Source organism: Grus americana, chromosome 3 (genome assembly GCF_028858705.1).
Source record: "Grus americana isolate bGruAme1 chromosome 3, bGruAme1.mat, whole genome shotgun sequence".
Lineage (NCBI taxonomy): Eukaryota > Metazoa > Chordata > Aves > Gruiformes > Gruidae > Grus > Grus americana.
This window is the reverse complement of record NC_072854.1, coordinates 83,978,848-83,997,123: the sequence shown is the minus strand read 5'-3', so window position 1 is coordinate 83,997,123 and position 18,276 is coordinate 83,978,848. Positions and strand designations below refer to the sequence as shown.

The 18,276-nt window shown below is 35.5% G+C and overlaps 1 protein-coding gene across 7 annotated transcripts in view; it reads right to left on the bottom strand.

Moving 5' to 3' along the window:
* RYR2 (ryanodine receptor 2) overlaps positions 1-18,276 on the bottom strand; it is a 428,642-nt gene that overhangs the window by 128,518 nt on the left and 281,848 nt on the right. For all 7 annotated transcript variants that reach the window (XM_054819177.1, XM_054819181.1, XM_054819182.1 and 4 more), the window contains 12 exons: positions 16,097-16,305; positions 14,839-15,191; positions 13,669-13,783; positions 12,648-12,808; positions 11,887-12,046; positions 11,530-11,616; positions 10,563-10,789; positions 8,815-9,613; positions 8,100-8,300; positions 7,872-7,977; positions 4,415-4,558; positions 1,437-1,710 (listed from right to left, as the gene is read on the bottom strand). In XM_054819177.1, the coding sequence (XP_054675152.1) occupies positions 1,437-1,710; positions 4,415-4,558; positions 7,872-7,977; positions 8,100-8,300; positions 8,815-9,613; positions 10,563-10,789; positions 11,530-11,616; positions 11,887-12,046; positions 12,648-12,808; positions 13,669-13,783; positions 14,839-15,191; positions 16,097-16,305 (2,836 nt within the window). The remainder of the gene's footprint in view (positions 1-1,436; positions 1,711-4,414; positions 4,559-7,871; positions 7,978-8,099; positions 8,301-8,814; positions 9,614-10,562; positions 10,790-11,529; positions 11,617-11,886; positions 12,047-12,647; positions 12,809-13,668; positions 13,784-14,838; positions 15,192-16,096; positions 16,306-18,276) is intronic.

Here is an 18,276-nt window from a genome sequence, read left to right as displayed (position 1 = left end):
TTTTGACAAACCATTCTTTTCAGAATATTTCAACCTTGAGACATTTGACATCTGCCATCAAAACCAAGAAGAAACAATTGTAGAGGAAAGAAAATGTATATCCAGCTATCCTCTAAGCATCGGAAACAGAAGGTGCATAAATATTAACCTTAGTTCATGAGTTACTGCTCAAAAGAACTCTTCTACATATCTCAGTAGAACAGATTTACATATTTTAAAATCAGTCCTGAAGATTATAATGTCAATATTTTATGCAGACATGTTGTGTCCAATAAAAATGTCTGGTTTAAAAATTAATTCAATTTCTAAAAACAGTAATTAGTCTTGAAATCATACACAACCCATAAAGCAATCAGGTCATGCGAGAAAAGGATGAGCAAGTCACTATAGAAAATACTGTTGACAACTGTTCAAATTTCATTGTATGTTTTATAGCAGTCTTTTTTTTCCTGACCTAAAACTCCTGCAATCAGGCAAGGAAAATTTCAGCCTTATAAAAGATGAGATGTGAAGAGAACTGTTCCATCACTCTAAAAGCTACAAATTCACAACTATCAGTCATGCAACAGAATGCATGCAGCGTGTCTGATGTAGGTGGCATTATCAGAGTTTCTGACTCCCAGTAACTCCCAGAAAGAATAGCTGATCTTTTTCCCCCAAAGCCTACAACCGGATTTTGTATCAGTGATGACAGAGGATAGGCCCTGCCTCCAAAAGCTATCCATACCACATCTCCTTTCTGCATTAATGCTTCATGTTGTGGAAAAAGACCTCAATGGCATCAATCTGCATAGTCATTCTAAACTCTTATTTGTCTATAGCAGCTTCCTTTTACAGAAATACAGTACAGAAAGTCAAAAGGTCACCTCAGGGGCTGGCCAGCAATATTACACTACTGTAGAAAATACATCTACTTTTAATCATATAATTAGGAAAAATAAGACTGGGTGAACTACTTCATAGTTCAAATAGTACCAACTACATTCAGTGCAATAAAAAGATGGCACAGGTACAGAGACATGGAGACATAACTCCATTAGCTGACTGTGGGTGTGGGGGGGGATTGTACGTGCCAACAGCTAACAGTCACCGCGTTCATATAAAATGGACGATATTCCTGATAGGATTTTTCACAGCCATACTTTTAAGATATGGTAACAAGATATATTTTGTAATATCATAAAACACTACATACATGTTTTCAACTTTTCTCATAGAAGTCTTTCAGATGACATTTGCTTCTCTCCAAAAATTATACGTATAATGCTGCAAAGGCTGTATCTTACAACTGAAGATACTAAACTGATACCAGTGCCTGCATTTACACCCATGTAGACTAATAACATTCAAACTTCATGTATAACCTTGGCCATAACCATAGTGCAAATAACAACAACTATCTGTAAATAAAGAGATGTTACACTCCAGTTATTTACCCTAATCCACGAATCATAAGCTTCTCTTCCTCCTTCCCCATTCTGACACTAAGCAAGGAACGGATTTGGCCGAGGGATGCCAGAAGATTGATTGTGTCTTCCACAGACACACTATTTATGGTGTAGGTCTTTGGTAGGGCTCGAACCAGGCCACCAATACCATCATATTGGCGATGTAGCAATACAAACATGGCCCTCACTAATTCCGGGTCTTCTATCACTGATTCCTGGGCCCAGCGTACCATTGTGTCTGAAATCAACTGTTGAAGAGTAGCTGTGAAGAAAATACATAAATCACAAAATTAATGGCTCATCTATCTGCTGGTAGTCCCTCAGAACTACCAGTATGTAACATGAATTGGAATGAATTCATTTCTTAACAAGCACCTTTGTCTTGGTATTTCTTTAGCAGACTGTCAAAGAAAAATAAAACCACACAAGACAAGCAGCTCAAAAACCAAAAGCCTGTATATTTAAAATTAAAATACAGAAAATAAATCTGGTAACATAAAAAATTATGAAGACATACAAGATGCACACAAAGTCTTCAGATTTATTTCTACACATTGCTTTCAAGATTTTTCCAGGAATTCAGCTCCGAGGATTTTTCTTACATATTATGAAGTAAGACTGGAAAAATATACTGGTAGCACATGTAAATGCTGTATTATTTATTTACATGTCTAAGCTCTGTATCCACTCAAAATTTTATAGCGTACAAAACAGAATAATTTAACTTAGTCCTTTGCCAAAATCAAAGGCCCTTCAAAAGGCATAGAAATTAAGAGACTCCAATCAAATAAATGGCAAATCATCATTTGCATATTTTGAATTCAGTCTCTAATGAAGCAAGAAAGCCATATCTGGTAGTCTCACTGACAGTCTTTATTAGTTGGGATATATGTATATATTTGGGAAAGTCATATTAAAATAGACAAGCTATATAATGTCAGTTAAGATTTGAGACTACTGTTTAGAAAAATCACTCACGAACTAACAGTCAAGACAAAGTATTTGATAAAGATAATTGAATAATGTTCTTTTTCCCATCTCAGGGAACTTCCATTCAGGTTTGCAAGACTTTGTCAGATCAATTCAGGATCCTCTTGAGACGTCCTGATAGTTATACACTAGAGAACTTCAACTTACCTAACTAATCAATTTATTTCCATGTCAAGCAGATAACAGTGAAAGTTTGACAAGTGAAATTTTATAATCTCTCCTGAAGTTCAGTAAACTGCCTAACTGCCAACTGGGTTGATGGTTGGACTTGATGATCTTAGAGGTCTTTTCCAACCTTAATGATTCTATGATTCTATTCTATAAATATCTTGATGTTGAAGAAGCTGGTTGATTCAGACCAAACAAAAAAAGATTTCAAATTAGAAATCTATGTGTTGAGACAGTAACATGATTTTGGAGTAAACCAGATGCAATTTCAAGCAAAACTCAAACAACAACAACAACAAAAAAAAAAAGTAAAAGTACTTAAAGAAAGATATTGAACAGACAGGAGTTTACAGAGAAGAGAATGTTTAACAAAGAAGAGAATTTGTGCTAAGATGTGCTAACACAGGGTAAGGGGAAAAAAGAGAACTGGTATTGTATTTTATTGCTACTGTCCAAACACTGTACCATAAGTGTTTTGACTGTCAGACACCATAATATTTTTTAGAATAAGAGCCACTTTAAAAATAAGTAAAAAGATAAAATGTGTTTGGGCTGATATTTCAGAAGGACTGAAATAAATAATAACAAGAAGGGACACAACAGTAAGTTTCCTTTGTTTTTTGTGAAGAATCACATGAGCACGCTGTCATTTGGGTCCTGTTTTGATAACTGCAATACTGCATCCCAGTCTGTGGGTCTTGCTGTTATCTTGCTTGCAATGAAGAACTCAAGCAGCCTAGCTGCCACAATACTGGCTAATTGATTTAATATAATACTGTCTTTCTACTAACATAAGAGAGAGAGAAAATTAGATTTTGTAGATCTTTAAGCTTACTACAAAAAAAAAATTAGGAAACCGTAGGATTCATCACCACATTCTGCATAGACCTAGCATCTAATTATCACTGCCTGATAACTGAAATAACAGTTATTAACTGCTAAGCTAGAAGGCACACTTTTAGGAGGACAAAAATATTTCACTAATCTAACACTAATAACTGGCAGCTAGGAAGCCATGTCATTATAAGTACCCTGGGGAAATCTTCTCATCCCATAACTATAGGCATTTGCATTATGCAACCAAGCTAAAAGGCCCATCTCCCTAGGAATTCTGTGTAGTCAATGATGGAAATCAAGTTTTTTACCAAAGTCAGAACACCTAAACTGTGTGCCCAGAAATTCATTCCTGCTGGTAGGGTGGCAGCATAAAAAATGAGGACATTTGAAAGTGCCACCCAGCATCATAAAGGCAAAAAAAATAAAAAATAAAAAAAAAAATTAGCACTGCCAAGTAAAAAATAAATAGAGATCCATAACAGCTGGCACCAAGTGCAGAACTTGGATGCCACTGGCAATGGTCCTTATCAACATAAAAAGGCAGAAAGTGTCAGAAAAATGACATAGCAATAATCACAGTCAGCAAATCTTGAATTTTAGGTTGGGTGGGGAGGCTTTTCCTAAGTACAGCTTTGCAAATTACAGTCTAATTGCACATTCTTCTTTATTTTGGTAATCTTCATGCAAATACTGATCTGAAGCTGCTGCAGCTGAATTTATGAGCAGGTTCTCATAATCAGGACCTTGCTACAATTGTTAACGTTTTCCACTACATCCCGTTGGGAAACAAATCCGCCTACCATAAAAATTCCATCTGAGCTTGTTTTGAGTCAGAGCTACAAACTTCAAGGTGCACAGATGTTTAACTAAAAATCCACCTTGTTTTGGTTGAAAATATATGAAGAACTTCCTCCTCTGGTTCTTTTGCCTTTTGGAATTAGGATACAATAAGCTGATTCAGTTTTGCTTACAGGATGTCTTAGCATCATCATCGACTGGCTTCTCAGCTTGTTTCTTCTTCAGATATGTAACTTTTTCCATGAGGTATAGGAGGCGACCCCTAATGGTTAAATCACTGTTTCCATCCAAGGTTCCATCTTCATCTAGTTCAATTCCTGAAATAAAAAGTATACACTAAATAGTTAAAGAATAAAATTAAACAAATTACAGACATGTTTTGTATCTTGTATGTACAAACATAATCAAACTGAACTATGTTGTTCTGCTCTGTTAAAACTCCAAAAGAGTTTGATATGGGATATGCTTAACCAGCAGTTTGGAACAAGTATAGATCAGGTATATGTGCAAGGCAGGAAACTGCAGATAAGGATCATGTAATCTTATAAATTTATCGCATAAATTGTGTGTTATTATACATAAAATATATAGTCAATATATCTTTGTGGTCAACTCCCCCAGTATGCATGTTTCCATGCTAACACTGATGCCTGCGTTTTGGAACTATGTAGCTCAGAAGTGTAGATATGGTCCCTACTGACACAGTATGGTTCAACTGATACTAGTAAAGACTAGGAGATTTTTAGGTAGAACATATCATAGAAGTGAAAGAACTAAAGTTACAGTAAATATTCTTCTGGCTGGTCACTAGAAAGTAAGTAGTAACCTTCACAATACAGTGGTTCTTTCATGATATTCTTATATCAAGCTATAAAAATGTAAAAAAATGCACGCAAGCCTTTACAGAATCACAGAGCAGCTGAGGTTGGAATGAGCCTTTAGAGATCATGTAGTCCAGTCTCTCTGCTTAAAGCAGGTTCAACTAGAGCAGGTTGTTCAGGACCACATTCAGTCAGGTTTCGAATATCTCCAAAGGTGGAGACTCCACAACCAATTTGAGCAGCCTATTCCTGAGTTCCATCACCCCTACAGTAAAAAAACCAGCAAAACTCCCCCATGAGCTTTCTCTTTAAGCTAAACAACCCCAGCCCTCTCAGTCTCTCCTTGTACAAAAGATGCTCCAAGAATTTAATCATCTTTGATGGCCCCTCCCTGAACTCACTCCAGTGTGTCCATGTATCTCTTGTACTGGGGAGCCCAGCTGTTAGCTTTCTTTGCCACCAAGGCCTGTTGCTGCTCATGCTCACCTTGTTGTTGACCAGGATCCCCAGGTCCTTTTCTGCAAAACTACTTTCCAGTTTGGTCCCTAGCCTGTCCTTGCTGCATGGGGTTATTCCTTTTCAGGTGCAGGACTGCACTTTCCATTGCTGAGCTTCATGGGACTCCCATCAGCTCATTTCTCTCATGTTTTTAACTTTATTCATTCATGCATACATTTTAAAGGAATTAAAAATCTTGACCTATATCTATTATTCACACTAAAATAAGCTCAAAGTAAAAAGGTCATTCAACTATATTTTCTGGGTTTTTTAGTTTCCAATATAAGTTCTAAAGGTTTTTTTGGGGTGTTCTTTAGCAGCCTTAAATTTCATAGGATGTTTCTTCACGATATTATATCATTCTTCCCAATTTACTGCATCTGTTTTTAATTGTCTGATTTTTTGCATTAAGTACAGTTCCATTTCCATTAAAAGTTATTTTGTTATATTTTGTCTTAAGAGAGTAATTGACACTAAACAAGGATCATCAGTAACTTCATATTTTACACTAAATCATATGACAAAATTGTTTGGATGGCAGTCTCTTCAATCAAACTAATAAACAGTAAAGACACCGAAATGTCTTATCAATTAGACACAGAGATGCTCTGAAATTACTCAAATGAAACGTCTGTTTTCCCACAGTTATGTTGTTCCCTGAGCTCTAGTTGTACTTTTCTGATTTGCAAACTGTCAATATAATTGTCTCTCAACCATTTCACAAGATGCAAATCCCAAAATGGTGGCTGGCTAATCAACCAAACATAGGACTCAGGATGTGTAATTGTTTTACCTGTTTTGCAATAGCCATATTTTGAATACAAAGAGTAATTAATTCTGCTCTACTGTAATGCATCTTCTGACCCACAAAATTAATTGTCTACTTGTAGATTATACAAATTACTGTTTTCCCACAAAGAAAATAAAAATAATGACAAAACTAGACCAAGTAATTTGAACAGAGGAGAATGATGGCAAAAGACTAAAGAAAACTGTAAAAATTTTAAGAGAAAGATAAAGCCTCTTCTTTCAAATGTTACTTCTAAATTCTTTATTTCATCTTTGGTTTTTGTCAACTGACAGTTTACTTTGAATTTTCCTTTTTTCTTTTTTCATTTTTGATTTAAAATAAAAATATTTTATTTGAAGTGTCAAAACGCACCTTCATCAAGTTTGTGAATCATACAAATTGGGGGGAGCAGAAAACACACTCAAGGGCTGGAAGATCAACAGAGTAGAGGAATGGGCTGATAGGATACTCGAAGTTCAGCAAGGACAAATGCAAAGTTTTGCAACTTGGACAGACCAACCCCATGTGGCAATACAGGCTGGGCATGAACTGGTTAAAAAAATACCTTTGCAAGAAGAACTTTGGGGGTGCTGTTGGACAGCAAGCTAGACACCAGTCAGCAGTGCATTCTAACAGCAGGGAGAGCTAAAAATATCCTGTATTAGCAGAAACATAATCACTAGCTCAAGGCAAGCGATTATTCCTCAGTACTTGGCATTCATGAGATGATATCTGGAATAGTACATCCAGTTTTGGGTTACCCATTACAAGACAAATATTGAAAAGCTGGAGAGCATCCAACAATGGCCCATCAAGATGATTGGTGGCTGGATCGCTTGTCCTATAAGGACAGGATGCAGGAACTGGGTTTATCAACCTGCAGAACAGAAGCTTGATGGTAGACCTAGTAGCAGTTCACCAAAACCTACACAGAAGTTAAATGCAGCCATGCTTTTTTCTGAAGTGAACAAGATACAATCATCAAATTAAAACAGGCACGGTTCCAAACTGACATAAGGAAAAAAGAAAAAGAAAAAAAATCACCATTAGGACACTCAAGCCCTGCAACATGTTGCCCAAAGACACTGGGGAATCTCTGTGCTTAGAAGCTTTCAAGACCCAAGTGCAAAAATCGCTGAGCAACCAGGTCTGAGTTCAGCATTGACTCTCCTTTGAGTAGGAGGCTGCATTAAAGACCTTCTGTGGTATCTGATACCTTAATAAATCTGTGAAACTGGGAGGGGACACAACCAGGATAGCTGACCCAAACTAGCCAAAGGGATATTTGATACCATGACATCATGCTTCGGATATAAAGGGGACTGGCCGGAGAGAAGGGGACAGGCTGAGCATCGGGTTGGGTGAGCAAATTACATTGTATATCACCTGCTTTGTATATTCTTTTATAAGTACTGTTGCTTATAAAAGTGGGGGGTGGGGGTGTGACTGAGTGGCTGCACGCTGCATAGTTGCTGGCTGGGGCTAAACCACAACATAAAAATATTCAGTAACAAGACTTACCACAGTGTGTCATTAAGTCCTCATGGAAATCCAAGAGTTGATCCCGAATTTCTTCTGGGCAAGGACAATCATTTTTATCATCTTTGAAGTTCAGCAGCATGTTAATCTTAAAGAATACAAAGGAAAGGCAAATGACACTGATCTCCAAAAGCTAAAACTTTGAAATCAAACAGAACTCTCTCATATATAGTCCACAACAAAAAATAAATTGTCCATTGTAAGTTGTACCTGCTCCTGAGGTGGGGATCGAAATTCTTTTGTTTTTCTAGCTGTTAGGGCAGCAGACATGTTCAAGGCCTGCATCACTTCATTGTACCGGAAGCGTTGATTGTCTTGAAGCTTGGCCACAAAATCATCCGAAAATGCTACAATGGCTTCTATTCGATGTCGTACTTGACAGTCACACAGGTACTGGAGTAGATGACACATCTGAGAAACAGCATTGTCAGAGAAAGAAGAGTTGGCAAACTAGGCAAATAAGGATGCATTCCTTATAGCAGCAGTTACTATCAAATAAAGTGAGTGAAATATTTAATGCTGTCATTTACTACATATGAAGTAATCCTGCACCAGGAATATCTGGCATCTATAATAGACTTACATGCCTCAGACATATAAAATATAAGATGTTTATTAAAGTTATAAGAGATTGGATTTAGTCCTTGCCTCTAGGGAATTTCTTTTCTGTTTGGATCCATAAAAATTAAGAATTCCCTGTTAATGTCATTGAGAAAGTAATTCTACTTAATAAAACAACAGTTGTTTGATCTATCCAAGAAGATAGTATCAGGAAGATACTAAATCTTGTTGTTTCCTGTAAGGAAATTACTTCTCTATTTAACTAACATCAAAATACTGTATTCCTTGAAAGAGAAATTACCAAGTGAAGAAAAACTGATCTGTGAAGAAATGGGAACAACCACTATCACAGCAGTATTGTTACCTGTAATTTAACAGGTTCTGGAAGTTTCATCTGAAGGAGTCCTTCCTTTGGCACTTGCTCCCCTCTGGTTTCTTCCTCTCCTTCTGACTTGAGCTCATCTGAACTCAGCTCCTTCTCTGAGAAATCAATTTCATCCTCCTGGCTCATTGCTTCTTTGAAAACCCGGGGCTCAATCAACTGTAAGATGTGTTTCAGATCCGCATTGTGGAAGATTCCCATAATTAGGAGTGTATAAAAGAGCTTGATGAGAGGGACAAACAGAAATTCTGTAGAACCTCCAACTGGGTCTCTGACATGGAGGCTGCCCTCTTGAACAGCTTCAGTCAGCATCTCTATGGTTTTGGCCTTTAAGATTTCCAGAGGGAATTCAGGACTGAACTGAAAGCATTCACTGCTAATGCTTACAAAACTTGGAGAGGAGAACTGCATTCTTGGCCTTAATGAAGTGCTAAGTCCTATACCAGGGAGGCCATGTTTTTTGTTTTCATCAGGAAACAAAGTAATACTCTTGGTCTCATCAGTCATTGGAACTATAAACTCATTATTCATCATTAACCTGGCAGTTGCATAGGTATTGAGATGGATGTCAATGAGTAAGTCATAATATCCTGCACGTAATAATCCTGGCATATATTTATTCTCAATAGCATACAGGAGCTGAGATTCATCCACATGGCTACACATAGCATGTGCCACTCGGTTGTTGCCTAAAGCACAAACAGCTGAATATAATCGGAGGGTATGGTAGTGAAATTTCAGCAATTCTTCTTGTTCTGTCAGCTCTAAAATATCAATTGTTCTGTAGAGAAAAAAAACACAATACAGTAAATTCCATATCACTGCAAAAACTTACTTAAGTGAAAGAATTCAAAATTCTCCCTAAGGATAACATTGGCACAATATCAGTTCTATGGATGGACTTTTTCCATATTTCAGCTTTGATGTGAGAAACACTGTCAACCTAAGAATCAAGGACAAATAACAAAGTTCAATAAGGAACTTATTCAAGTTGCTCCCAAAGTACAACTTCAATTACTTTCAGTGAGGAAAGATCAAAATTATTTACTTAACACAGAATACTCCTTCACACTACAAACAAGAATTTGGATAACTGAAAATGAAGGTTTAAAAACTAGTATAGGTTGAGATATTTATAACATTTATAGTTTATAGATCTGGGGTTGCAAAATGGCAACAGACTGACCAGTTAATTTGCAGAGGGTTCAGGGGCAGGGTTGTTTGTTTAGAATTCTTACCTAATTTTTCAGTGATTTTATTTTCAGTTTTGGCACTGGCAAAATGCTGAGACATTTGGGTAACCAGGAAATCACAGTTACATTTCTTCAATTGTTTAAACTAAATTTAGGAAAATTAAAGTAATGGAATAATTAAATTGGTCACAAATCTTAAAAAATCCCTACAAAACCAGATCTTTGTCTATCTTACAGACTGTCTTTAATAATTTATAAACAGAGTTCCTTTCATTTTCATTCAAAACCTATATATACTATTAAAGAGCTTTGAGAGAAACTAGGAGAGGTTGGAAACACAACAAAAGGAAGCAGATTTTTAAAACATTGAAAAATAAGATCAATTTTTAACATTAGCTAAATCAAAACACACTGTCCTTATTTACATGTATTATAAATACAGAGAAGACCTTGGGCTTTTCTTATAGAAATTTTATTACATGTCTAACTTCATAATCCCAACTTAGCTCTGATATACTTCAACACACAAACATCAACCTGTTTTCTTCGGGAATATGAAGGGCCATGAACTGCAAGGGATTCAGGCACTGTATCATCCAGCCTTGACGTTCACTGATCCGAGAGACATCAACCTTCAAGAAGTGGTTTGGCACTCTGCTCCAAAGCACATGAGTCAGAAATTGGACATGGAGACGTGGAGGACATTGAGAGACCGGGTTTTTGTGTTCGCTTTTAAATAAGCCAGCAGATAATGGCATTACATTCTGGAAAATTCCAACAGAAGAGACAGTCAGTCTCATCATTTTTACCAAACAATGAATATATGGTATTTTTCAAGAAACATATTCAACATATACTAAAGTACAGTGCAACAGCAAATTAGCATTTTCAGTAGTTTGTAAAATCAGCTGGGAACCACTGGTAGATTAGCAGCAAGACAGCACTGTCTATAACAAATTTTTTAAAATAGCTAAATTCAAAATAGAAAATTGAACTGAAGTGTGGTCACTTCCTTGGACCAGAGATCTGAACTCCACTCTTCTTTTACATCATCTGATTTCTTAGACATCCACATATCCAAAGCAAGGAAGCAAATTCAGCTCAGTTTTCCTGAGTGTACTGTTTGAACGTACTTTAAAACTATTTTAAAACCCTAACCTAATTTGCAGATACACTGGTTTTCCATGTTCTGTTCGTAGAATAAGAGATTTGCCTTACTGACCCCAGTGATTTCATTTCATCATGAAGGACTAGATTCAGAAAATTCAATGGGATTTTGCAACATCCTCTGCCAATTCTAATCAGTTACAATCCTTTTCATCCAAGGTACTGTATTTTAAATACACAAAGTATTTAAAACTGATTTAAGAAAAAAAATGGCAATAGTGCAAGCCCTTGGAATCATAAAAACGAGCCCAATACAATTGCAGGCAACAAATGACAAAGAAAAATAATTTATTTGATATATTAGTCCTAAACCTGCACAAACCCGAACATTATTTACCTTTATTCTTCCCAACTCAAACTGGAAAACATTGGGGCTTGTAGCTTGAGCAAATACAGCAGGAAATAACTTTGTACTCGGTTCAACCTAAATCAAAGATCCACAAATATATAACCATTGAAAACAGCAAAACACTATTACACATTAAAAAAAACCCAACCCTAATATCTGTATTGACAGTCAATAACCCTTTGAATAAAACCCCAGAAAATCCAAATGGGGGGGGGGGGGGGAAATCAGTCATCATAGTGACAATTGCTTTTTTTTCCAATCTTTTACAAAAGTTTCTAATACGATGCAGTCTGAGGATTTGGTTTTCCCCCTTCTCACTGGAAGACATCATCAAAAAATACTCACCTGATAGTACGTGCCTAGTTCCTTGCCATTAGCTGTGAAGGTCAGCAGGCCACTGGCAGCATCAACCAAGCAACCAATCTCCAGACCATTATTATTACGTCCTTGTCCAGGGCTCATACTCTCTCCTGCGCACACCATATAGCAGTTGCTGCGTTTTATACTGAATGTCAAAAGACAAATTTATTTATGGATGGTGTGTAAACTTTCTGTAGTGGACTAAGAACAACTTTGTATGGCTGCAGCCAACAAGGTCTCGTGGCTGAAAACTGCGGATCTCACCATAACCGATACCAAAATTCAATGAAACCTAAACTTTATAATTGAAAAAATAAAAACTGAAGATCATAAAATATGAACAAGCTCAAATCCTTGGTAAAATTCTGACTTTACAAGTTAATGTTTTAAATCATTTAATGTTAAGCTGTTGTACTAATTTTGGCCTGCTCAAAAATTAGTTCCAAAAACACTACAAGGTATTTTGCTCAATTTTGTACCAGGTCAGAAGTCATTGTTTACAGGATCATGATCTGAAACTATATAGAAAAGCTGTGCTATTTTACTTTTCAGTGCCTATTGATCTGATTAGATCATTACTTCACTGTTTCTTCACAAGCAAGAGGAGAGAATGTTACACTTTTTTCTATTACTTTTTTTCCCCCATCAACCCAATTACATTACATCGTGTGGATTTAAAGTTTATAAATTGTTAGTTGCTTTTATGCGTATAAAATATGTATCTTTTTAAGAAAATTGTAACCAACCTCTCATGAACCTTCCCTTTTTCATCTCCCAGTGTAACTGTGACAGTACGAACTCTGTCCAAGTCAAAGCTTGTGTCATACTGGTGAAAGTCAGATGTAATCCAGCCCACCCAGACATTAGCAGGTTCTTGACCAGGAAATATTCTCACTGAATAATAGTACTGTCAATTAAAAAAATAGTGTCAGTAAATGTTAGTATTTGGTTTCCAGTGCATCAGTGTCATTCAGAATTAATTTGTTGCTCTAAAATCTGAAAATGTGTCATCTCTTCAAAAGTAGCTTGTTCAAGCACAATTCATAAGCAAAGCAACAAAAGAATATAAACACAAATCAAAATACAGCCAACAAAATATGTATCTTAAAACAAAAAATGGAAAATATTAACAATGCACCATATACGCTTGTATTGTAGACATCTGCATCATAGCATTGTAGGCTATTTTCGTACTGCTACAATTTTTATACTGTAGGTGACTCAGTTTCTAATATCTACTATCTTTTGGAAAGAGGAGAATACATCCAAAAGAGCATTTTTTCCATTGAACATTGAAGAATGAGTGTTTATGGAGCTGATCTTGTCAGAGAAAGATGCATAAAACTTTCACTGCGAATTCCATGAAATAAATGCTGAGTAAAATTAGTATAGAAGTTTTCAAATGGTCCTGAACATTGACCTGTTAGTTTAATAAACTTTTCCCTATTTATTCTGTTAATCTAGATTTATTTATTCTTCCTCTTTTATGTTCGGTGTTATCAATAGTAGTTTCAAAAATGGATTCAATTAGTTTATGGCTTTCCATGTGGAAATTGGTTGAGACTGACAATCAAGTCAAAACAAAAGGAACATAGTGGTCTCAACTTCAGTAGTACAAGACTATCATAGACATTTAAATTAAAAATTTTGTCTGAAAATTACACTGTTTCTGAAACTCTTACAAGCAAAAACATGTAGTTATTTAAAAAAAAAAAAAAAAAAAAAGAAAAAGCAAACAGCTAAAATATCAATCCTATGTTACGATACCGTGGAAGTTTGCATCAAATAGTCATAGTCATCCCTATCATCTGCTAGCACATCCTCAGTAAGCCGTGCAGAGTGACTCATGCTATAATCTGGCTTTGTCCTTCTGAGCATAAATCTGTAATAAAATAAGTAAAATGAAGATCTATGTGAAAAGCTCAATATATCAACAAATATACACAAAGGAATTTTACATTCATACATTATCCCTAAATACATGATATTTATTACACTAGCCCTAAATACCTAGTATTTATTACATTATTAATACATAACACCAGTTTATTACGTCCACGTATATTAAAACAAAATAAATTCTTCAGAAAAGAGAAAGAGACAAGCTTATTTTTAAAAGCACTTAAATGAATTCTGAGCTTAAACTATATATTCAAAAGTTACTTGGAAACTACACTCACATAACGTAAAAAATTCTCAGGCTGTTAAACACCTATGTCACTTTGGAAGAACATGGAACCTTAAATGACCTTCATGCATTTAAAAATACCATCCATATGCCCTGATTTATTCTGCAATTGAAATATTTAACAAACCAAGTTTGGTAAAGAAGAGCAGAAAAGGAATGGAAAGTTGAGTAATATTGTCTGGGTAATGGCTCAGCATTTGCATCTCCACAGCATCATCAAGTTAGGTGTTCTGCTCCTGATTCCATAAGAAAAATTAGGGAGAATGAATTCATCAAGTAGAGAATATTCTTATGATTATTTGGTTCACTGAAGGAAATAAGAAGCTAGTATACATTTCTAGATAAAGATTATCTAACACCTTCAGCTTTTTGGAAGCCATGTGAAAAAACATTCCATGTCACTTTGAAGACTCCCTAGTTCTGTCAGAATGGATCTCCCTAGTTTTAAAGTGCACTTCACACGATGATCACAAAAGCCTTCACAATAAACCAAATTACAGGTTTCTAATAGCTTGAAAAATGTTTTCAGTTTTCTGTTTAATTTTAATCTATGTATTGTATATGATGTAATTTAATCACATGAAGGTTAACTGTCCTGCCTACTGTGTTATATCCAAATTTAGGGCAGAATTAGGGAAAAATCTCTACAGACCTGACTGGCATTTTCTTCTACTATTCAAGAAACAGGGAAAAAAAGAAAAAAAGAAAAAGAAAAAAAAAAAAAAAGGCAAGCCAAATATGCTACTAACCTTTGTTTAAGACGTGAAGGCTTTTCTTGAACATAATCTTTATGGTTGTTTAACTCTGGTTTTGTGGCATCTTTTTCTCTTTCTGTCCGGTCAGGAACTAGATGACCATGAGCAGTCTTCATTAGGACCTCAAAATCAGAATCAGCATCATAATCCTCCAAGTCATTCTTCGGGCCAAAAACACCAGAGCCTGGTAACCCTCCTGCAGCTGATCTGGAGAACACCTCAGCACATTCAATGGGCATGCTTAATCGAAAAAACATGACGTCTGTTTTACTGTTCTGTGAACCAAAGGACTTCTGTGTGACCTTCAGGCAGGGGCAGCTGTCTATGGTGCCATCAATTCTCATCACCTATCAAATGTAAAGATGTAGTTGTTTTGAAGCTGATGCTTTTCCCCTCCTTGTAAATATTCAATTTCTATTTCCAGAATAAGCATCCATGACTTGCAAAACTTGCAACAGTATGCTGTCAATGGTCAAATGTATTATAATCATGTGCCGCCATTTTAAGGGGAAATAAATACTATCAGGAGTGGAGATTTTTGTCATTCCGTTGTTAAATAAAAAAACCACTCACAAGGAACAACCTTTCTCATTATAACTCTTGACAACATAAATCCAACCCTGCCGAGAACAACACAAACCAACCAATATAAATCATACACGTACATATGCAAGAACACATATTATTGCTTAAATACTACAGGGTGATACACATAAGCTGAAAAAAGAGTTGTTATTTCATCAATTTCAGAAGGATTTCATGGTAGATTTACAAGGCATGAATTCAGTTCCATCAAGATGCACAACTGATTGGAACATAAGTGTTGGCACAACTGGCTAATAAATATTTATTAAAATGGAAACCAATTAGTTATGGAAAAATCACTTCAAGAAGTGTGTGCACCAGAACACATGGTATCTGTTATGTAGAAATGCCCAATTTCTGGAAGTTGTTTACAAACATGTCTCACTGCACAAGGAGTTCTTAATGAGGACATCTTGTAGAATTTGCCTCTGAGAATTTCATGTTTACACACATGACAGATTTCACGGATAAAGAAATACTGTCAACCAAATAATTACATTATTTGCAACTCCACTGAATGTAAGACATTTTTAACAGGTGCAGGGTTCATCCAGAATTGGGTCAACATATCACATTAAAAATCTTGTCTAGAAGTGCAAAAGTAGAAACATAATTCAAACATATTCATGGAAGAAGCATGTAGAAATATTTTAATAGGATCACAAACCTCAATATGTTCATGATTTTGTGGCACTGGTAGAAACTGAGGGAGTCTTTTACTCAGCCAAATGGTTATGTCTCTGTTTGTATTAACAGCAAAGGGTTCATACCCTTCCTGTAAGCCACAGATAGTGAAATATTTTAGAGTGCTGACATCCTTTCCAAAGTTCATTCTTCCCACTTGAGATGGGCCCAGGCTGCACACAGGTAGAAATCCTTAAAACAAGATGAAAGAATACATAGGTTGTACATCACGAACATCAGAGAACTGCTCTCTTCCATAACCAAATTAAAAATTATTTGGGAAAAAAAAAATCCAAAAAACAAATGGTATAAATGCAAGCAGTCATCGATAGCACATCACCTCTTGCGTGTCACTGAGTACTGTATATCAACTATCATTCTGAAATAAAAAGCTCTCTAATAGCCATGGATCTCTTCATACAACGCTCAATTTACTTCACAGAAATCTAAGAGTACTTGAAGGAGTCTGACAAACAGCTCTTGGTTAATCTCTCTGCTAAACTGGTAGAGTGTTGCCAATTTTACTCCAAGTCTTACTACTTTTGATATTCCTCCTAAAATTCCATTAGACATGGTATTTTGAGAGAACTTCTAAAACTACTATAAAAGTAATATAGTGCTTGTCTATGCAGATATAGTAGTGAAAAAAATTACAAATATGCACCAAATGCGCACTGTAGATTAAAATAAAATTTAAAATTAATTAATTCTAAAAATTCATAACAATTTGTTACTCTGGATAATGAAAACTGACAATATGATATTGTAGCTTCATGAAACTTACAATAGTTCAGGTTTGGGCTGGGGTTTTTGTTTTTGAATTAACTTCACATTTGTATGCATCTGCTCTCTTACTCTTTCAATAGCACAGAGAACTCACTTGTGACTCCTTTGCATTTTTTAAAAAAATGTTTTGTTCCATTTTTTTTCTCAGGCTTAGCATCACGGTCTAAAAACTTAAGAAAATCTCTTATTTCTTCTGTTCCTTTTCATCCTGATTTTATATTTCCACAGCTATAAATTGCTTTGTAGATTCATTTGACTTACCTATTAACAAAATGTTTTCTTTTATATCAACAAGAAACATGAAGCTCTGTTCAATGATTCTGATTCAAGTGAATGTACCAGGTATTGAAGGGTCTAAGCATAAAATACAACTCATTCCTCACTTTTCTTTAGGCTGCCCAGATAAAAAAAAGGGCAGACTATTTGTTCATGATACGTTCTTTAGAGACAAAAGCAAACTCCAGAGCACTGTCTACAGGAACAACTGCTCATCAGATAAAAGAGCAGCCTTCACTACTACCTTTTGAAGATTTTATTACAGATACATATGATAACAAATCCTGTGTATGTGTATTAGGCACAAGAAATTTAAGGACATACACTACTAATCATAAGTTCAAGTCCAGACTTTTATCTTCACATCAAGGCTCTCAAATCACAAGTCATCAACTTCTCAGGTAACATAGAAAATTTAGACAACAGGATTTATGTCCATTCTGCTAGAATTGACAGACAATAATAATGAGTATTTTCCAGAACTAAATGAAACAAAAAAGCATTATACAACACATAACTAGGAAAGTTGTATTTGCATATGTAGATATATGCTGTGGTAAAGCCTAGCCGCTTTAGTAGGGAGAACTTACTAGGCTCCCTGTTGAGTTAAAGGAATCCATAAGCTGTTGCAAAAGGTTTTAAGCAAAGCCAAAAATAAAAATTTTATTTTCAAATCAACTTTATAAATCTCAGCTCATCACTCAAGAACAGTAACAACCTTCTACAGACATCAAGTTGTTTGAGAATGGGTTTTCACAGAAACAGTTGTGACAGCATGAATCCTCACAATATTAACCAAAAATGACATAAGATTGGCTATAAACCACATAGATATATGCAGCCTAAAGCACATGCTTTGTCTGTCTGAATCACCTCACCATTTAATTTCCAATTCTTATTGATGTAAAACATTTTCAGATGTTTCCAGGATGTATGAAACCCACATTCAGAATCTTGTGAAAATTTTTGCTTTCCACATCTCAGAAAGGATATAATAGATCTGAAAATGGCCAACATGAATGAAACTGCTTTCTTATCACAACAATTAACAAAATTAGGATACTTCAGCCTCAAAAAAAATTATTAAGGAGTATGATACAT